This window comes from Lissotriton helveticus, chromosome 3_1 (assembly GCF_964261635.1).
Source record: "Lissotriton helveticus chromosome 3_1, aLisHel1.1, whole genome shotgun sequence".
Taxonomy (NCBI): domain Eukaryota; kingdom Metazoa; phylum Chordata; class Amphibia; order Caudata; family Salamandridae; genus Lissotriton; species Lissotriton helveticus.
In genome coordinates this window covers 1,969,096,403-1,969,119,110 of record NC_136061.1, presented here as the reverse complement: position 1 = coordinate 1,969,119,110, position 22,708 = coordinate 1,969,096,403, and the positions used below count along the sequence as shown (strand labels likewise).

The 22,708-nt window shown below is 43.2% G+C and overlaps 1 protein-coding gene across 2 annotated transcripts in view; it reads left to right on the top strand.

Moving 5' to 3' along the window:
* Positions 1–22,708, top strand: part of CLPX (caseinolytic mitochondrial matrix peptidase chaperone subunit X) — a 480,932-nt gene that overhangs the window by 141,356 nt on the left and 316,868 nt on the right. For both annotated transcript variants that reach the window (XM_078683091.1, XM_078683090.1), the window contains exon 5: positions 1,539–1,698. In XM_078683091.1, the coding sequence (XP_078539217.1) occupies positions 1,539–1,698 (160 nt within the window). The remainder of the gene's footprint in view (positions 1–1,538; positions 1,699–22,708) is intronic.

Genomic DNA, 22,708 nt, shown 5'->3' with positions numbered 1-22,708 from the left:
TATACTCAAACCCCACTGCTCGTATCCGAATGAATGGCTCCATCTTGTTACGCCTTCACTATCTACAGAGGCACTAGGCAGGGCTGCCCGTTATCGCCTTTAACCCCTTCAGCGCGGGTGACAAAGCCAGCTCGTCATGGGCGTTACCTGCGCTGCGCGCATGACGAGCTGGCTTTGTCACAAACAAGCCATTTTTGAAATTTCAGCGCACGGCGGGAATTCGCGGTAGCGCTGAAGCGGTTAATACATCCTCTCCAAGAGCACCACATGCACTGAGGCCTTCAATTTAAATCTGGGACACTTCTCATGTGGATTTATGCTTACGATATACTCTTATTTGTCAGGCACCCGTCAGATAATGTTACCCCTTTAAAGCAGGAAATTATTCGATTTGGTGATCTTTCAGGTTAGGTGTAAATTGGGTAAAATTGGAGTGATTTCCCCTCGCCGATACTACTGATTTCCCCCACCACAACTCCCCCAACCCCGCCCCCAGGGTTTGGGTGGGAGATTCTGAAAGTGAGTATCCAATGTTGGTAAAGTTATGGGGAAAATATGTGGAGAGGGAGTGCAGTCTTTACAGTCGCCGCTATAAAAATCCAACAGAAGATAAACATGGCATGCTTGATGAGGGCTTAATTGTGGAAAGCTTAACCATTTCAAGATGGCCATAAAAGATGCAGTTGGGCAGACCAATACAGTTTATTTTTATTTCTATGATCTCGTCCATTGATTTCAAGGCGGCATGTTTGTAAGATACAACAATAAAGGCATTAGCTCTACATCCACTTTCCTGTTGTTGGATCTTCAGATATAGATTCATGGACTTGTGGGAAAGGTGATGCGAAGGATGCCAAAATTGCCGAGGCATTGTCCTGTGTCAATGGGGAATAGTGGACGGGACTGTAGAGCTGTTGAAGGGGTTTTCTGGTATGAGATCATCAGGGATTGTAGTGAGGAATAACCAAGATGTTAGATTGGACATGGTGCTAAGGACCATTTGTTGAAAAACGGAATTTAAGGAGCCAACAAAGATAATCAGGGCTGTATAATTGACCCGTATATTCTTATCCCTGCTGCACCAATGAAAAGTGCAAAGTTCGTGTAATTTTCCATGTTGCTCACATGTATAAAGTAAATCAAAATGATGGAGCTTTTTCAAACTGTTATTTTCAAGCTATGCGAGAATGTCCTTTCAGTGTTCATGAAAAACTGAAATTCAGACCTTGAACATGGCTTCTTCGTTGCTGCTTCTCTGCTTGCTAAGCAGTTTCCAGAGTCTTGGTGAGTTGATGGAGTTGGACTTTAGAGTGAGGAAACGTATCCTATTATATAGATCCATGGAATGCAGTGCATTTTAGTAAGCTCTTACATTACATTGCAAGTGCGCATTATACAACTACATGGATTTATAAAAATGCACTGTGTCCGTTACGTTTGACAGTGTTGAACCTGTAGTGCTTATTATGCTTTTGTGTTGAAGTAATTCATTGTCTTTGAAATGCGCAAGATCTCATCAAGAATTATTTTTCTTCCAGATATATAACTATCTCGACAAATATGTTGTTGGTCAGTCTTTTGCCAAAAAGGTGCTTTCAGTTGCCGTTTACAATCATTACAAGAGAATATATAATAATATTCCCACCACTCTGAGACCGCACACTGAAATCGAAAAGCAGGCTTCATTAACCCCTAGAGGTCAGTGTAACTAGTTTCTTGTTCCGTTATAAAATATGTTTAGCGTACTCTGTTTCTGTTAAAGCTTGTAATTTGGACCAAAGTGCAAACACCACATTTATATGGTATCATTTTTTTTCATTTTCCTCTGGCAAGAGCAGTTAAATGGGAACTCCAGTTTTACTTTCGAACTAGTTTTCCTATTGCTTACTGCTTACTTAGTTGCTGTCTGGAAGCTTTTTTTCTAAATACTTGTGTTATCCTTGTAGGATTCTATCTATTAATATGCAGTCCGCACTTAAAGTTTGAGTCAAGCAAAGTGTATTGCAATGACTCGCCAGTCCTAGCTCGGGGACAGGGTTCTCGACTATGATTGTACAAAATGTTATATGATCTGACATGTTCACAATAGACTCCCATTATGTTGAATACCTTTTGCTCGCTGATCTTAGTTGAAACCTGCACTAACCCTTCAACTCCAGATTTCTTGCCTCAGACCTACAAATATATTGTGCTTAAGAATTGAAGTTCCCAGCTCAATGAAAGAAGTTTTTAATTCTATATCCAGACCGAAGCTGAGGATTACGCATTTCTCTTATCCATATTCCTACTTCAGCACATAAAAGAATACTATAACAACTTATGTTTAAAATATAACTTATATAAGATAGATAACAAAATTTCCTGGAAATTGTCAATATTATGCTTGAAACTCAACCAGTCACAAAACGCAGTCCATCCTGTCCAGTCTGGACCATAATCCATCTTCTTTTCTTCCTGCTCCTTGGGGCAGATAAGTATCCGTATTTTCCACTTTTAGCTGCGGATTAATGGATAGGGTTACCAGTGCTATTTTTAATAATTGCATCTTCTGGTTTTGTATTCGTGTTGAATACAAAACCGTATGGAGTACAGGGGACACATGTCCCCTGTACTCCAGGGAGGCTGGCAAGTCTCTTGACCCATTCTTGGCTGAAATGTGATGGATAAAGCCACATCGAATCACTCAGATGGGTCAGATCCCGAACCAATTGCCAGTCGCTCCTTGGCGTCCTGCAGCAATAAACCTAAATGCTTTGATTACCCCACCGAACCAAAGAACCCTGGGGACATGGTAGACTCTTTAAACCTATATCATTCCAAGTCATCAAAATAGGCTCCTGTGAATAAAGTTAGTCAGTTTATAACAGCAAGAATTCGTAAACCTCTTGACAAAGAAGTTTGAGAACAGTTAAGGGATGAATTTCCCGGACTTTCCCTGAAAGCCAAAGTAACAGACAGTGGAGGACTTCAGGAAAGATGCCGCTGGAGAAAACTGCCATTAAAAGTAATAGGGTAACCTGGTAACCCTCAGAACCTGGGTAAGGGATATAAACAGCAAAAATGGTTCTGTTGGGGACACAATAGAATTGAAAGACGTATTGAATACATAAAAGGAAAAATATTTTCAGTGAACAATATATTAGAAAACAACCAACCACTGACCACAATGGAAGGAAAGGTAAATCTTTAGTATTTAGCTTTTTGGCAGATTAATTCAAAATGAATTTGGCAAGCTGTCCAAAACAAGACAATACATGTACTAAGCATACATTGAGTGAGTGAGTCGTGACTGATGTTCCCTATATGTATTAGAATGGCTGACCATACTTACAAAGCCTGGAGAATCACCTCTAGCGTTTGTGGAGATGTCCTGCTCATACAGGGACAACCTCACACTTATAACTAAGCACCATGCCCTCAGGATTAAAGAGCCTGCCATAGGGGTGACTGGTAGGTTTTAAGTGCAGTGACCCCAGATATAAGGAAGCTTATATCTGTTGTCAATGATGCTAGCACCACCCCAGACCGGCTGGAATTGCAGGCCTGTAGACACAGTTTAAGTGGTCTCTCATGGGTGGCACAATATGTGCGGCAGCCCATGGGAGACCCCTGGTGTAGCCAATTGTGGAGGTACAACACTACTTACCTTGGTCAATTTAGGGAGGAAGCACAGTGACTGGGGTCCTGATTCGCAGGATCCCAGTCAGACTGATAAAAAAAAAACATACTGACAAAAGCAAAAAGGGTGGGTAACCATGAAACCAGATCCTACTTTCCTACACAACCTACCCCGCCCAAGCGAAAGGAGATGACACTAACCTTGCCCGGTTGAGTCTTCATTTTTTAAGTGGAAATATCTGGAGTCCATCTGCGTTGGCTTGCTTACTCCTCAGAAACTTTAATCTCTTGTAGGGAAATGGACCACCTCTAAAGTTTGGGAATTTTACCCTTCATTTGGTTTAGCCTTAAGAGGCACTTATGGTCTGTCTGAACAATGAAGTGAGTATCAAACAGGTACTCAACGTCTTCAAGGCCTAGACCACAGGAAAAGGCCTCCCCCTTAATAGCTGACCAAACCTTCTCTCTAGAGTTCAACCTTCTGCTTATGAAAGCTACTGGTTGGTCCTGGCCATCTGCATTAAGTTGTGATAGAACTGCACCTACCCTTGTCTCAGAAGCATCTGTCTTGACAGTGATGGTTTTGGAGTAATCAGGACTTGGCAGAATGGGAGCAGTGCAGATGCCCTGCTTCAGGTCATCAAATGCCTTCTGACAGATCACTGTCCACTGAAATTTCTTATTCTGTTTTTGCAGGTAAAATCATTAAGGGGAGTCCCTATGTATCCATAGCCCTTAACAATCCTCCTGTAGTATCCTGTCAGGCCCAAGAAAGCTCTTCCCTGAGTCTGGGTAGTGGGAGCAACCCAGTCCATTATGGTGTGGATTTTGCTCCCCAGGTGGCCCAAGTACACAACCTTGCTCTGCCCTATCTGGCACTTTGTTGTCGTCATTCTGCAGGGCCTCCAGAACATTTCTGAGGTGGACCAGGTGATGCTAAAGACAAAAATATCTTCTAGATATGCTGCACTATATGCTCCCAGACCTGTGAGGACTTTGTTCATTAACGTTGGAAATGTGACAGGTGCATTCTTCAAGTCAAAAGGCATTACAATAAATTGATAATGCTCACTAGGAGTTGTGAATGCTGTCTTTTGGTTTGGCATCCTCAGAAAGTCTGATTTGCCAGTAACCAGCTCAATCCACTCATCTACCGTGGGGATTGAATGGGCATCAGTCCTAGTGACTGCATTGAGACATCTGTAGTGTACACAAAACTTAATCTCTCTCTTACCATCTTGGGTGTGAGATTTTAGCACAAGGACTACAGGGCTAGCCCATGGGCTACCCGAAGGTTCAGTGACCCCCCAACTCCAGCATTTTTGGACCTCAGTCCTGATGCAGCCTGTAGACTTTACTTTTAACAGGCAGACTGTTACCTGTGTCCACTTCATGGGTACCCCAGGTGGTTTGACTCGGAGTCAGAGAGAACAAGTTGGGAAGATGATTAAGGACTTGTCGACAGTCCCCTTGCTGCCTGCCACGGCTACTCCATCAACTGACCCATTTACAGGGTCCTGAGCGAGGAGATCAGGGAGTGTGTCACTCTCTTCCTCCTGTCCCTCATCAGTTTCCATGAGCAAGCTCATGTCAACCTGGTCAATAAAAGGCTTTAGGTGGTTCACATTAAAATCTCTGTGAGGACTTCTGGAGGTGCCTAGGTCAACTAAGTTGATGGCCTCACCTTTCTTTTCAAGGATGGTATGAGGCCACTCCACTTGTCTTGGACCCACACCTTCTGTCCTGGCTGGTAAACAGTCAGTACACCCTTTTGGTGATGCCAGGCTTTCTGAAGCTCTTGGCTGGTCTCAAGGTTTTTGCTGGCCTCCTTCATGTATTCAGCCATGCGTGGGCTCAGGCCAAGGACATAGTTCACAATGTCATGCTTAGGGGGTTTTAGAGGCTGGTTAAGGAGGGGTTTCTCAGCCCTCCTTATCCAGACACAGTGGACCCCTAACTGGATGTCCAACAGAAGTTCACATAGGCTGTAACGCACCCCCTTCTGAGGAATCTCTCTGTAGGCAAAGAGAAGGCAGGGTATTAAGACCTCCCATTTTCATCTGAATTTTCCGGGTGTCCCATGATCATATCTTTTCGGGTCTTTCAACAAGCCCATTGCACTGTGGATGGTACGGTGTGGTAAACTTGCAGTTTACACCACACTCTTTCCACATTGCAGTTATGTAAATAGACATGAAGGTTGTACCTCTGCCTGACAAGACCTCCTTAGGAAACCCCATTCTGGAAAAGACTCACAGAAGGGCCTTAGCCACTACAAGAGCTGTAGTTGTCCTAAGTGGAATAGCTTCTGGGCACCTAGTAGCATGGTCAACCACCACTAGGATGTAACTGTGTCCAAAGACTGTTGAAGGATTTAAGGGACCAACAATGCCTAGTTTTACCCTCTCAAGGGGAATCCCAACCACTGGAAGTGTAATTAGGGGGGCCCTTGTAGTGCCACCTGACTTACCACTGGCTTGGCAAGTGATACAGTAGCGACAAAACTCCTTGGTATCCTCAGACATGTGGGGTCAGTGAAAGTGGGAGTCAAGCCTGTGCCCCAGATGTCCTGTAAGAGCAATATCATGTGCAAGGGACCGAAGAAAACCCCAGAATTACTGAGATATAACCCACTTCCTGATGGCACCAGGCTTGGGATCTCTACTTTCAGAAAACAGGAGCCCATCTTCCCAATAGATCAGACCCACTGACATTCCCTGCCTCCTCAGCAGCACCTTGATATCAGAGCTGTTCAAGAGAGGGACAGTATTTCTGCTCCAGGCTCAAGTCTGCCCCGGAAGGGCGCCCTGCCACCAAGAACTCTGCTGTGTCAGGCTCAAGTTCCTCTGGGACAGTTCTTTCAGATGGGCTAAGGTTATCTCCCGTACGAGATTGATCTTCACTGGGGGTCTGAGAGGAGGATAAATCCTTACCCTGCCTGCTCCTTCTCTTAGAAGCTGTGCTCATCTATCTTTTCAGGATCCAGAGCTCCCTCAGTGCCTAACACTTGTGCCTGAGCCCTTGTATCGTCAAATACACGAGTAGTTATTCCCATCATCTCTGCAAGTGTCCACAGCTCTACTTCAGACCAGGCTGAAATTTCTAAATCATTGCCCAACAGACTGTACACAGGTAGGTCGGGGGGAACCACAGCTCTTTTAGGGCCAGTTATGCCGCCCTAGATGAGATTCACAACTGCCAAGGAATGATCAGTCCTGACATTGCTTGCATTGGTCACTTGGTAAAGTTGACCAAGTGTGATCTAGATAGTAGGCACTCAATTCTCTGTCACCATAGTGACACTGGCCCCTGTATGCCGCAGCTTCTTAACCATTAATCAGAGGCGGTTGCCTATACTTACCCAAGCTAGTGAGACTTGCAAGTAAAGCGGCAAGTTCCATGACACTGTCCCAGACAAGGACAGCCTGAGTGGGTGTTCTGACAAGGCCTGAACCCACTTCAAAACCCAAGATTAACCATGCTAAGCCCTTGGGAGCACTACTACCACTTGTACTGGTGCTAGGATATCTAGTTGCCTTAGGGGCAGTAGTAGTAGCTTATTTGGTGTTGGCTTAGGAGCAGTTGGCATCTCTTGCACAGATAACACCAAGGTCTCTTGGAAGAAGAGTTTGGGACCCACACCCAGAGGAAGATTCTTGGGGACCTTGAGAAGACTTTTTTCTCTTTACTTTTCTCCCCACCCTTTTCTGGGGGCGCTAGGTGGCGCTCAAGCAGAATGGCTGCCATTGTGTGAGGTTCCTGCAGCCTGGCGCAGACATCCTGCAATTATCCTGTCCCGACGATGTGTCTCGCCCAGAAACATAGCGGCAGGTAGAGCCCAGACTCTGGGGAACAAGTACTCGAAGTTTTGCGGAGATCCGACGCAGACTGCAGCTGCTGTTGCCAAGTACAGATGGGACTGCGGCGCGTCTCTGAGCGGCCTGGAACTGCCGCGGGGTGAAGATATGCACGCAAGCACAGTGGCACCCATGCGTCATGTAGGCCGACGTGCTGTAATGGCGGCGGCTGGGGGCGCATGCTTAGACTCATTGCTTTACAATAGCTGATTGTAGCGATAAGTAAGCGGTGGACTACAGGCCTGGAATACCGCATGGGTGGCGGATCGGCTATAAGCGGCGACAGTGCCACGCAAAACACTTTACAGGAGCGGTTGTGCTGAATATGGTGTGAGGTGTGCAGCATTTCAGGGAAAGATCTGTGTTAGCCAACGCAGACATTGGCACATAAGTGCGACAGCCTTACAGTTCTGTTGTACTAGCCTGCTTAAGGACTCTGTGATTGAAGCAGAGGTATCAGATGAACAGTTGGAGGCAAATTGACGGACCGGGGAAGGCACACTGCTTGAGGCTCTGGTACCACAGGTCACTGACACTTACACACGTGAATGGTGGTGTGGGGCACGCTATCCTCGTTACAGGCTTAGTGAAGTGCATAATCTTGAGCACCGGCTGCCTGAGCTTTACTCCCATAAGCGGCGTTAAAGAAGAGAAACCTTTTGTGTTCAGGGGAGGCCCCCCTTCTGCTACTTCCATATCCATAGACCTCACCACTCATTCTACATAACTAAGGGATCCAAAATAGGGGAAACCCACACAGAGCGATGATATGAAAGCGATCCTCCAGGAAGTGCGGCAGGGCTTCGCGAGCATTGCTGATAAAATGGATCCCCCGACCACGCGCATGGACGTGATAGTCCACAAAATAGACGGTCATGAGACGTGCATAAAAGACACTAGACATAAAAACAACGAATATCAAGAGACCGAGGACACCAGCGCGAGGACAGTCATGAACAATTCTGGAGTTTTGCCTGCTCAGGCACTCCACGATCTAGCCAGCTTCGGGTAAATATCCTCTGTCTCCGAGGTTACACAACTGAGTTATCGTGACCCCAACATGTAATGTTACTATGTTTGTGAATGCTTAATTGACATGCCCGGATAGCTGTGCTGATATGGTTGAAGTTCCTACTGTATTATGAAACCCTAAAATGCCAATAAAACCGATTTGAAAAAAAAATAAAATCAGAGACCGAGGACACTACGACCAGTATCCAAAGCACAGTGACACAGATGGACAAGCTATTAAAGATTATAGCTGCCAAAGATGAGGATATCGAAGCGCGAAGCAGAAGGAACAACATTCGAGTACTGGGAATACCGCAAAGTACCAACACGGGCAAAATGGAGGACTACGTCGAGAAATTGCTGCTGGCGGTGGTGGGGGTGGAATCTCTATCCTCTCATTTCATTGTTGAAAGGGCCCATCGCTCTCTTGGGCCGAAACCACCCCCTGGAAGCACGCCTAGGCCTATCATTGCGCGACTACCGAATTACAGGGACAGAGATGTGGCCCTAAAAGTGGCGAGAGAGAAGAAGCAGCTGCACTTCAAGGGGGTGCCCTTCACCACATATCCTGATTTCACTACACACGTCCAAGAGGAGTGACGTAGATTCCTCCCTGTGAAACAAAAGTTAAGACAGGCCCAAATTGATTATGCCCTTCTTTATCCTGCACGACTCTGGGTCACGTACCAAGGCAAACAAGTGTAATACACAAAGCCTCAACAGGTTGAAGAATTCCTAAAGCAGCTCAAGAGACAAGAGGCCGTATCCTCCACACCAGAAGATTCACCAGGATCACACCCACCAAACATAGACTGATGGCTATCAGGACAGATGACTTTTAGTTGTGTTCTCACTAATGAGAATGTGCACTGCACTGCTGCAGCACGATGGACACTTGTATGACATGATTTCACAGCCTTGGGGCGCCTGTCGGGGGCGAGACCTACCCTCTGAGGGGACACACAGTCCGGAGGCGACCAGGCACCCTCGAAGCCCATTAAGGGACGTGCTTGACAACACAGTCACTCCCGAGTGGCGAGAGGTACCCATGGGCCACCCAGCAGAACTTCCCCCTACGGGCGATCCCCTTGTTCAGGCTCACTCTGGTCACTAGTTAGAGAAGTTCGAAGTAATGGTTTGTTTACTGTGTACTAGGGAGGTGGGAGGGTTGGATGTAACTGGCATGATTAGGATGCTTCTGTGGGAGGGGGAGGTAGCGTTATGGGTTAATGAATGCTTTGACAAGCGTATCTTACGGCACTTCATTTTGAAATGGAACTCTCTTACTGTTCGATTATTGCTATGTACAGCTTTGCACTATAACAGAGATTGTATTGCACAAGGTTATGGTGGATCTGGTGGATAAATCACAATTGAAAATAATGTCCTGGAATATCAGGGGCTTAGGGGACAGATCCTTGCCTATCTAGACCGTCAACTGATAAGTATAGCTCTGCTTCAAGAGACCCATATTAACCCACAAACCCCAGTCATGTTTGCTAGCAAGTGGGAGGACAGTAGGCTGTTTTCCTCATACTCCTCTTATGCCCGCGGCACCGCCATATTAATTAAAAAGCGAACACCCTTTGCACTGACAGGTGCGAGAACAGATCCCCAGGGAAGATATGTAATAGAGTGGGGACGCTTGGGTAGGGACTCTGTCATGATAGCAAATTGTTATGGCCCTAATGTAGACACACCTGAGTTCTTAACTAACATCTGGGGTAAAATTGCAAACGTAGGGTCCACCCATATAATTTGGGGCGGGGACTTTAATGTAGCCCTGGATAGGTCCAAAGCCGCAGCACACCATTATAATAACTCTCAAGCGATATTGCAGGGAATACTAGACGAGGGGGGTTTGATAGATAGTTGGCGATACACCCACACACAGGTCAAAGAAGGCACGTACTTCACAACATATGCTGGGACATGGGCTCGCTTAGACTTTTTATTAACGTATGTGGTTAGTGATTAAGTATCACAACCTAACCGATAGCACAGCTATCTGTCTTCACTCCTGTTTAATTTTCAAAAAACTTAACATGACTCTTTAGTCGTTTTCTTCATGAAATTATTATATTTATTCATTCAGTTTTGTCTCATCTTTTGAATCTCTATTCAATTCAAGTTGTATCATAAATCCTGACATTTAGTTCTAAATTTACAACATTGCATGTAATTCTGTTAATTGTATTATCATTCAAACAGATTTCATTGACATTTTACGGCGATTGTTGCTGAAGTTTGGCCCGATGCATTTCGGGACACCAGTCCCTTATTCAGGGGCCTATGTAGAATGTATTGGATTACTTCGTTATGAATAGTCAAAGCTGTTTAGAATTTTCTGTTGATACTTAAAGTCGAGCTGAGAGATCGAGATCTCTATGGAGTCTGTACTTTCCACATCGCTAGCGGCTCTCGACGTGAGCCGTGGAGAATATTCAAATAAGTGCTCTTGTAAACATGGAGCTCGCTCGTTTTTCTATTCGATCTGTAATCTCTGCCTTTCTCGCCGTAACTCGGTATCCGAGTTACGGCGAGAAAGGCATCCGAGTTACGGCAAGAAAGGCAGAGATCTTCCAGTATTATGGTTATATGCTCTGGGATCTTTTGTCCCACCACTACTGCCGAAGCTTCGTGGCGCGAGGCGTAGGTGAGCTGTACATAAGAGGGTGCTGCTTGTCTGCTGAAATGTACCCCATATATTCTACAATGTACTTCTCTTCAGTTACTTTAGATCCATGAAGCCTTGCTGTAATTGTATAATACCAAGATTTGTTCACCCGCTGTTTTGATGTTGTAAAGAGTACAGAGAGAACGCTATGTAAGATAAACGCATGTCACACTTATGGTTATCAGAAGATGTAATGTTTGTTACATGATGAAAATAATAAAATGAAAGGTTAAAAAAAAAGTATCTTGCTTTTTCTGCTCATCACCACCATTGGTTTTCTGCTTGACCCTGGTGCGGACCCATTTGTCAGCCTTCTTTCCCAGTTCTTTGGGAGAGGTCAGATCAGAGTCCACCAGGTACTGGTGCAGCTGCTGATTTATGCTCCCTAATCAATACGTTGTACCGTCCCTCATAGTCATATACATTACTTCCATGAAGCCAGCCTTCCAGAGCCTTAATAGCACTGTCTACAAAGTCAACCCAGTCTTGGTTGTGTGCCTTCTATGTGTCCCTAAACGTAACTCTGTATTGCTCAGTGGTTAAACCAATCCCATCTATGAGGGCACTCATCAAGACTGTGTAGTTGTCAGCATCTTCCTCCTAGACAGTGAAGTTTGTCTCTACCTTTGCTAGCAAAGGAGAGCCACAAATATCTGCCCACTGCCCTAGAGGGACCTTCTGTATTTTACAGGCCCTCCAAGGTAGTGATCCACTTATGGACATCATTTCCCTCCTGGTAAGGAGGGACTATCCTGCTCAGGTTCCCAGTAACAAAAGACTGTTCCCTGATCCTAGGCTTGCTAGTGCTGCCACAACGGGACCCTAGTCCCAAATTCTTCCTAAACGTTTGTACTTCTAGGGTCTCCTTATCAAGGGCCAACTGTTCGTTCTTTTTTTTTAGTTTAAAAAGCTTTATTGAAGAAAGTATACAATGTAAATATCAGTACATAAGAAAAAAGCAGCAAAAAGGTTAATAAATTGTTAAAGTAGAACATCTGAAAGTAATAACCCCGAAGGGGGTAAATGAGCTTTACTAAGGGAAAAAAGCTTTTAAAGGAGATTGTGTTTTAAGAGAGAAAACAGAGGGGGGAAAGAGAGAGAAAAGAAAAAGAAGAAGGGAAGAAGAAGCAAGAATTAGAGAGAAAGGGAAAAGCCCATGAAAGCAACTCATATATTAATGGGTAATACAGATGTGAACAATTCTATTTATATACAACAGGACTGCAGGTGCAAAAAAAAAACACAACAAAAACACTTGTCAATCATGCAACTCCTCTGGAAAGAAAGTCAGTTAACGGCAGCCATACTAGGTCTCTCTTAATTAATAAAGCAGACGTGGTGGCACGGTCAAGTCTATAATGATGACATGATAAATTCCACTAGGCATTATAAGATATCTTGGAGGTATCCTTCCAGTTGGTGGTTATAACCTGAAAGGAAATTGCTATGAAAAGATCTATAAATTTACGAACATTACAATGAACATCCCAAATAGGTGAAGAGCCACCTAAGAAAATATGCACAATTTCAAAAGGAAAATCAGTAGCTAAGATTTTGTTCAATTGTGACCAAATTCGCAACCAAAGGGATTTGACTAATGGACAGTAAAAAAACATGTGCAAGAAATCAGCATTGTCGTGAGAACAAGACCAACATTTTTTGGAATCAAGTAACTTAAATTTATGTAAGTCAGAAGGAGTAAAAAAAAGTCTATTATAAAAAGTAACAAGTCTGTGTAGTACTAGCTGATTGGGAAACTGTGTGTATTTTAGACCAGATAGTATCCCATAACTGGAAGGAAAATTCTTGAGCTAGATCTTGTTCCCAGAGTAATTCAAGTTGAGATTTAGGCCTAATAATGTCAGATTGAGAAAGTGTTTTGTAAATCGCAGCATCCTTGAGAGGAAGTGAAAAATCTGGTGGATAAAGGAAGGTTGGGGGAGAAGCGGGTAATAGAATTTGTTGCGAGATAAAGGCAGTTAGAAGATGTTTGAGCATAGGATATTGAGAGGAGTTTGTGTTGGAGAGGTGGAAGATATCACGAATGTGAAAGAAAGTGGTGAGGGCGTTATCATTAAGTAATTGAGTATAAGTTATAATGCCTTTCCAAAAAAGCGCTTTATTGTTAATTTTAAGGGATTTATTATACCATATGGGAGTAAGAGAGTGTAGATCAACTTGTGAGAGAAAGGAGCGAGACAAAGATAGAGCAAGTGCTTTAGAGTATTTAAGAGTGGGGGCAAGGAATCTTGTCGGCGGGTGAGTAAGCTGAGTAGCATTAAGGAATGAAAAAGGGGCAAGTTGCTCAAGTTCTAAAGGACTCCATGCAGTTATGGGAGGAGAGACAGTATCATCCAAAAAAGACCATATTTGCTTAAGAGTAAAGGCAGAGTGAAAACGAGATATGTTGGGGAAATTCACTCCATCCAAGCTTTTGGGTTGTTGAAGGCGAGAAAGAGACAGACGAGCTTTACGATTATTACATAAGAATTTGGTTAGTAAACTATTTATGGATTTAAAAAAATAATGTGGGAGAGAAATAGGAAGCATAGAAAGAGAGAAATTAATAATCATTTTGACAGTTGCAAGTCTTCCCCACAAAGACAGAAAGAGAGGAGACCAACCATTTATAAGGGAAGAAAGTTTTTAAGCATATCTTTATGGTTAAATTTAATGGTTTCTCTGATGGTATTGGCATACAGAATACCGAGACATTTAATACTAGCAGGGTTCCATTCAAAACCAGATCCATGAAAAAGATGAGAAAGACAAAATGTATTGAGTGGTAAAACTTCGGATTTATCAATGTTCAATTTGTAACCTGAGACTAAAGAATAATCCTGTAACAAAGAAAAAAGAGCAGGTAAAGAAGTGAGCGGATTAGAAATATAAAGCATAATGTCGTCTGCATAAGCTGTGTATTTGATCTCAACATTTTTATAAATAAAGCCGGTGTAAGAAGAGGAAAGACAAATTATTTCTAAAAACGGTTCTAAAGCAAGTACGAAAAGAAGGGGCGAAAGGGGACACCCTTGCCTAGTGCCCCTACGGAGAGAAAAATAATCAGATTGCGAACCATTAACCCAAATAGAAGTAGAAGGGGCATTATAAAGCAGTTGAATGTAACGAATGATAGGTGGACTGAATCCATGCCATCTTAATGCTCCAAACCTAAAATCCCAATTAACCTGATCAAAAGCATTCTCGGCATCCAATGTAATAGCCGCCATAGAAGAATCCATTTTGGAGGCAAGGTGTATAATATTAAGGAGAGTTCTTGAATTATCTGTAATAGATCTAACTTTAACAAATCCAGACTGATATATGTTTATGAGATCAGGAATCATTTGGTTAATCCGTAAGGCTAACATTTTTGCATAAATTTTACAGTCGGTATTAATAAGGGATATGGGCCAATAATTTTTACATAGGGAAGGATCTTTGTCTTTTTTGGGAATGATAACAACAATTATATCGGAGGGTCTAACTAACAAAGAGTACGCATAATGTATACAAAGAAGGATAAACTGAAAGCAACCTAAACATGTATGTATCTGGCTAGGGTCATCCCCACAGTGTTCAGAAGAGGATGCCCATCAGTCACCACACGGAACCGCCCTTCATCATTTGGGTTTCCCACAAGACCACCACCAAGATAGCCCTACAACTGTCACGGACGGGGGTCCAGATGGTAGAAGGAGCTCCACCGCCGATCAGTTGGGTCAAAAAAGTGGTCTCGCTACTCAAATTGTGAGGAACTCAGCACATATATCGAAAAAAGGGGGTGACTGATGTTGCAGTGCTCAAAAAGGTGTAAAGAATAAAGAATTGAGTGATTCTAAAATAGGATAAGGGGGTACTGATAACTTTATTCTGGTGTTACCCACTATTCCAAAGTTAAAAAGTAGTCAGTAACAGCCACTATATTATAGGCTGCCTAGTGTTTTATATGGTCAACATGTTTCAGCAATTAATGACCAGTTTGTCATTGCTTTCTTCAGGACCGTATCTACTGATAGCTACTGCACAAATAGTGATAATGAAAACAAATGAATGTGCTCAAAATCAAAAAAACAGATACAGAAGTCACCTGATTGGACTAGGTGTTCATATCGTTTTTCTTCCCTCCTTTCAAGTGTTCCTGAAAAACAGGAAAATGTGAAGGTTGCGCCCGCAGCCTCCTTCAAGATAACATCGCGTACAAAATTATGGCCATAATTATGATTAAATAATAGATATCATCACAGTTTATCAATAGCACTAATCACTATGGGCGTGTGTACTTACACTGGGTTTAATCTAGTAAATACCAATGTGAGAAACAAATAATTAAACCATCTTACCGAACTTGTAAGAGGTAAAGACCTCACCCCACCTGGCCACGGCTCAGGAAAAAGGGGAGCACCGCTCTAAGAATAGGAGAAGAGCGCACAATCCTATGTTAACTCTGCTCAAACTATCAAATACTTGTATATTTCAAGTCAGCACACGTGCAACCAGAAAATCAACCAATCCCAACTCGTGTTAGACTTTTCATCATATAGGCTGGCTGCTGCCGGTAAAAAACTCATGCAAACTCTCGAATGGAAGGAAGTGGCTAGACGTACAACAGCCTGTCGTTTCAGGAAGTGTCAAAACATGGCCAACACCTCATCTGAGGTGTGCGAACTCACATTGACCCACAATCAAACAAACTACTTGCGAGGATCCTTCCCATTACCTCTCCGTCGGTACTCCTAAAATTGCCGTCCGAGCCGATCAGGGAGGTAACGGAGAGTGTGGGAGAACATGATTATATCCCAAAACATCATTGGTTATAACATCGTCACGTGGTGTCTGGTCGAGTCTTCAAAGACACAAGGGCTCTGATTGGCCCGTAGGGGTTCGTCAATAGCCTATCACAATGTTGTATTGCTCGCGATGTCAATGTGGACTCGCCAGTAGTTTTTGCATGGAAAATGAACTTTATTTAGAACTATGTTAACACCGGGATGCGTGCAGTGCTTTATTCACGAGATTAGATGGACAGATACATGTTACTATTCCAGGGAACGATGTACATGTTTTCAGAGAAAAAGGGGCTAATTGACCTTGCTTATACGGTACATAAAGATGTAAGAGCCTAGATGTAAACAACATTATATACAGTGTACATGTGATGTCATGAGTCAAATATTGTCAGTTTCATTTTTTAAACAGTTTATGGGTAATATTAAGTCACAAGCCACACGTTTTAGCAGGTACTTAATAAATATGAAAAAGACAAATCAGTGTGGACGAAGTTCAATATGTACAAAGAGAATTAAAGACCACCACTCAGTACGGGGTTCTAATCAGATCTACACATACTGTGGATAGTCTTGTAGTTCTAAGTGGATTTAGGAATTGACAATGATTACAGTGGTTGTACAGGAACATTGCCATCTACAGTTAAAGGATCGACCAGGGTATATCGTCATTTAAACCCACCCGGTTAGTGCCCAACCCATTTCTGATCTTTTAGTAACAGAAACCTGGACACATCTGTAACATGGGCGGGAATGTAGGGCTGTTCAATCACTGTCCACCGAAACGCAGTCGATGGATGGCGTGCTTCAAGGAAGTGATTAGTCAATTTCGTTGCCTGTCTCTTACACCTGATTGTACTCTTATGTTCAGAGATTCTAATTCTGATTCTCCGAGTTGTCATCCCTATGTATTTCAACCCACAGGGACAGGTGATGAGGTAAACGAGATTAGTGCTGTTACAACTCGTAAATTTAGTCTGAATCCACGGTCTAGAGGTACCAATATCGATTTCAGTGGATTTCCTCGTTTGTGGGCAAGCTTGACAATTACCGCAGGGATGATGACCCGTGACCGGGGGAAGATCCCAGAGAGAACCTAGGGCCCTAGGTCTCTCTTCACGTGGTCGCGTGTGAATCAATCGATCCCTGAGGTTTGGTCCCCTCTTGTATGAAAACAGGGGTTTCTGAATGGAAAAATTGGCCGAATTGAGAATGGACCAATGTCTATTCACCACTTTCTGTATGGTGTTGGAATGAGTCCCAAACGTCGTCACGAAAGTAATTCTCTCAAGTGGTGGTTTCTGTACAGAGGGTTCCAGAAGAGCCATACGGTTGTTGTTACGTGCACGTTTTAGTGACCATTGTACTAATCTAGGAGGGTATTTTCTCAAGACTAGTTGTTTTTTCAGGGCTAAGGAGTGTGTTTTAAAGGCCTCTGTGGTAGAGCAGTTTCTCTGCACCCTTAAAAACTGCCCATAGGGCAAGTTGTCCCGTAGGGATTTAGGGTGATGACTGTCGAAACAGAGCAGAGAGTTTTTCGCCAAAGGTTTTCTATACAATTCTGATTGTAGACCATCAGGAGTGGCTGTGATCAGCAGATCACAGCCACAGCTTTAAAGGCGTCCCAGATACAATGAAAGTCAGATGTGGAGTGAAGGTTAGTATGAAAAAATTCTACCATGAACAACGAAAAATGCTCTACAAATAGAGGGTCTAGAAGGAGAGAATTATTAAAGCGCCAGCGCCTGGAAGTGGAAACAGGAGAGGGATAATCCATGTCCAAAATAACTGGGGCGTGGTCGGAAATAAGAATGGAACCTATTTCTGAATTCGTCATAAACTGAAAAGCATGTTGGGTGAGAAAAATGTAGTCAATGCGGGAGTGCGAGGCGTGAACTGGAGAAAAAAAAGGAGAACTCAAGAGAATCAGGGGGGGATATTCTCCATGAATCAATAAGGCCTCTGGAGGAGATTGCCTTATGAAAGGTTTTTTGCATTTTGTTAGGAATGTATTTGGTTCTTGATTTCCTGTCCAAAAAGGGATCCATTAGCTGATTACAATCACCCCCAAAATCAAATCATCGGTGTCATGAGAGGAGAGAAGCAAAGAAAAATCATTCCAAAATGTGGGGTCAACACCATTAGGGCCATAAAAATTGCAAAAAGAAAGCTTAACATTAACAGTACAATCCAAAAACAGCCATCTACCTTCAGTATCTTGTGACTCATGCAGCAACTGAACAGTTAATGATTTATGAAATAGGATAATAACACAGTTTTGTTATTAACAGCTGGGGAGCAGAAGACCGCACCAACCCATTGTTTACGCAATGAGGACAAATCCTGTAAAGATAAATGTGTTTCTTGCAATAAAGCAACTTGACATTTCAATCTCGCTAAATGAGAAAGGACCCGCTGTTTTTTAATAGGATTTCGAAGTCCTTTAACATTCCAGGAGATTATTGTAAGACCATTCATTTAAATAGAGAGGGAAAGAGTAAGCAAAGGTTTGGAGAACCTAAGCAAAAAAGTAGATAATGAATAAGAAAGCAGGAAAGAATGAATAAGAAGCTTATAGGAGTAAAGAGAAGAAGATAGAGAAAAAATCTATCTGTATATGCACCAGATGAAGCAAAACGTGATTGAACATTAAGGGAGTTACCAGAAGGGGAGAGGAGGAGATGATAAAAAGGGCAAAAAGAAAGTCCAGGAATAAAGAGAAGATAGAAAAGAGAGAGTAGAAAAAGAGTAAAGGGAAAGACATAGAAAGGAGTGAAAAAGAAAGAGAGGGAAAATGTCCTTTCAAAAAATGAGAGCAAAAAAAATGACAAAAAGCCAAATGGCTTCAGTCACAAAAGACATGCAGTAAAAAACAATAGAGTGAGAGGTGGGCGGCGAAAATCAGACTACCGCACGAGCAGGAGACAAAAATAGGAAGAAAAAAAAAAAGTCACAATAGTCATGATGAGGGAGAAGAAGAAAAAATAGTAGAAAGAAGAAAAAAAACAGTGACTAATTGCGACTAAGAAGAACATGCGAAGGAGACTTACCAATGATGAGGAAGGAATAGCAGCGGGCTGGGTTGGACAGTACAAACATCAGGATAGCACGAAGAAGGGAATGACGCAGTACAGTTTCACAAAGGGAACTTATAACATGAAGAGGTAGTAAAAAAAAGATGTTACCACATAAAAAGAAGTAAGAAGAACAACATATTAACAGAATAAAACAACAAATAAAACTACATAAGAACTAAGGTTTGCGGAGTTCCATGGGATCATCTATGTGGGTTTGGATAAAGTTCCGAAGGTTAGCCGGATCATCAAAGCTGAAAGTGCGTTCCTTATAGGTTACTTTGAAAAAGCATGGGTGTATGAGACCATATTGGGCATTCATTGAGCGAAGCGTAGGTCTCAAATCCAGAAATTTTTTCCGTCGAGGAGCAGTTGCTTTGGAAACATCCTGAGTGAAAAACACCTTATGTCCAGACCATAGTAGTTGCTTATGTTGCTTGCCATTTTGAAGGATCGTCATGAGGTCTGAATATAAAAGAAAATATGCAATGATCTCTCTGGGCTTTGAAGTGGAAGAAGAGTTCTTTGGACCTAGACGGTGAGCTCTTTGAATATTAACATCTCAGTGCTTAGTAATACCAGTAATAGGAAGGACTTGAGTTTTCAAAAATTGGATGACGTCTGATCCTTCAGAATCCTCCGGAATACCATAAATTCGAAGATTGTTACGTCGGTTGCGGTTTTCCAAATCCTCTGAGGTTTTCTGAAGATGATCAACCTCCTTGATCAGACTGGCAACCTTGACAGCAACATCCTGTACGTCACTAACCCTCTGTTCCACATCCGTTAGCCTCATATCTAGACTAGACCATTTATCGTCTAACCTCTGTAGAGTCGTGGCTGTGTCTGTCATAAAAGGGCGAATAAGACGTAGTTCCTCCATAATGTCTTCTAATGTAACAGGGAGCGGAGATATTGATGGAGGTGGAGAGTCTTTTTTAAAACGCTTGCCAGTTGCAGGGTCTTTACGTAGGCTAGAGGCATTGCTATGCGCTTTAGTATTGTGAGAGGAGTCCATATTGAATAGAGAAGCCCAAAGTAATGACAAGAAGTAAACACCTGGATCCAAAAATTAACAATAACAGCCAAAATTAGAACCAATGAGACCTTTGCTAAGGGGTCAGCAGTATAGCAAAGGGTAGGTGAAGGTAGAAGCAGCTGCCAGTGATTTAACAATCCAAACTTGAGCAATTGTGAAAGCAAAGCCGCATTTCGGGAGGAGTAAGACATGTAAAAAAAACTCACTCAAACGGCCACTTTAACAGGTGAAAAGGCACCCAGGGGAGGCATGATGGTTCCAACGTTGGAATTTGTAATTAAAGCCAGGAACCGCCGCCGAAAAACCGCCTTTCGTTTTCGAGCGCCGTTCGTCACATCGGAGCTCCCTAAGGCAGGGCCATCTTGGATCGCCGGTCGTGCGCCTCTCCAACTGTTCCTTCTTGACCCTGATCTAAGCTCTCTCAAGTTTGAGCAGGTGGTGTTCCCTTTCTAAGGAGTCCTCCCTCTTGCTAGATGAGAGGTGCCTATAGAAGTGTTGGAGGCATTGGAATTGACAGAGGAGCACCTAGACCTCCCTGAACTCTTTTCACCCTCCCAGGAGGAACAAAGGGGGGCCTACCTCTCTGGGTCTCCTCTGATCCACTCCCGGGGAGATCAGAGTCTACCAATGTGATGTGTTTAGACTCCTCCCAGTCATGCTCAGAAGAGAGGTCATTGAGGTGAGCCACCCCTGACCCTTCTTTATTATACCCACCATCACAAAGTTAGCCTGCTCTTCTGGCCTATCAGGATTCTGAAGGTCATGCTGTAGGAGCATCTCTAGAACTTGCTCTTTGTTAGGGTTATTACCTGTCTTTAGCTTTCTGGATGCAGCCAAGGTCCTACCTTCCTGAAACTTAAGACCACTGTATTTAGACGAGGGTTAGGGCCCACTGCTTCCCCCCGCCCCCCCTCCTCCCTCTCACGACAGACATGGTAACTAGGTGTAGCGTGGCCTACCAACCCTAGTGAAAACAAAACTTCCAAAGATTGGAGAAAGGGTTGTGCTAGACCCTTGACTGCCAATCCAAAAGGTTCAGTAGAACGTACTACTTACAAAAAGTACATTAATATATGCCTAGACTTGTGATGGTTTTTCATCTAACCGCACCTAGATTCACTGGTAAAACAGTGCTGGCTTAAATCCCAACCACTGAACGCCAATGTAGGTCACACTTATTTAAGTGAAGCACCTTCCACTTATCCAGACAACCCTTATTGTGATTTTAGTGATCGTAGACAACCATAGAAAGCTCTCTAAGTGGTTGTTGTGGAGAGCAGCCTTCAGACTTATCTTGAAGGAGTGTTAAGCAGCTTGTGTTACCAGTCCTAATCAATTTCAATTTGTCGTTATTCGATATTTTTTCAGTGAGGAAAGACACATATAAGAACATTATATAAAACCAAGTGTGCCACACTATATAACATACAATTATGATTTATAAAGAAATAAGTTAGTTAGATTAAAAAAACGGTAAACTGTACATTCATTGCAAAATGTAAGTATATCAAAAGGGAGCCACATAAGAAGAAAAAGCAATATTCCCACATAGCCATCAAAGAAAAAAACACAGGCAAAATTCTCTTCATAAATGCAAAGTTAGGCCCGCATTATCTTTCAGACTACTCCTTCTAAGGGCCCATGACCAGCTCAAGAATTTTGCCATAGCTATAACTACGGGTTCCCTTGTGTCTGTCTTTAAGATACGTAATGCTGTTTGGGATGATCTTGTACCAATGTTGCGGCAGATCTGCCTAATCCATTTATTATGGGGACCCTTATACACAGGGTACTCAAACAATACATGGAGTATGGACTCATCCTGGTATGTGCAGTGCATTTTTTATCGCCATCTCCCCCTTTTGCCGTAAAGGTTTTCAAGGGGAGGGTACCCACTCTAAATTGGTGATACAGGTTCCGGTCACCAGTCCTAATCATGTAGAGTAGGTTAAACAAAAAAGAACACAGTGTATATATAAAAATTGTCAGTTTATTGCTCAACACTCTGTAGCACATTGGTATATCTCCTACCCAGAGATATCAAAACAAATACACAATAATACTTCAATTACAATAGGCAAGTAATCACAAAGTACAGTGCTCTCCAGCGGGGACCAAACCATACATTTAAAAAATGGAATGCGAACTGCGACCCAAGTCGAGACTTGGACCAAGAGACTCGGAGGAGCTGGGGACACAAGGAAGTACCCAGGAACCCCATGTAGGATGTGTACAGGGTAGAAACACAGACAGGTGTCCAATAAAAGTCAATGGGGAAGACACAGTTGCAGTTTTGAAGAAGGTGCCTTCCCACTAAACCCTGACGAAACCCTGTGGAGTCACTCCACTTGTGGATACCTCAGGAACCAGGATACCTAAACCAGGGAAGCCAAGTGCAATGGAGGACTTCAGGAAAGGTGCAGCTGGAGAAGACTACAAGAGTCTGGTGGAATCGAAGGGTGGGTTCTGGAAGTGAAGAACCTGTAAGCAGAGGGGGCAGTGTCTATGCCACTCAAAGGTGATCACGAGGTACGGAAGAGTAATGCCCACCAATGGCGGACGTTTCAGAAGAGTTGACAGTGACTTTTTCGCTGCAGCTGGGAGGACCATGCAACACTGAGGAAATCCAGAAGCTGTGCCCACGC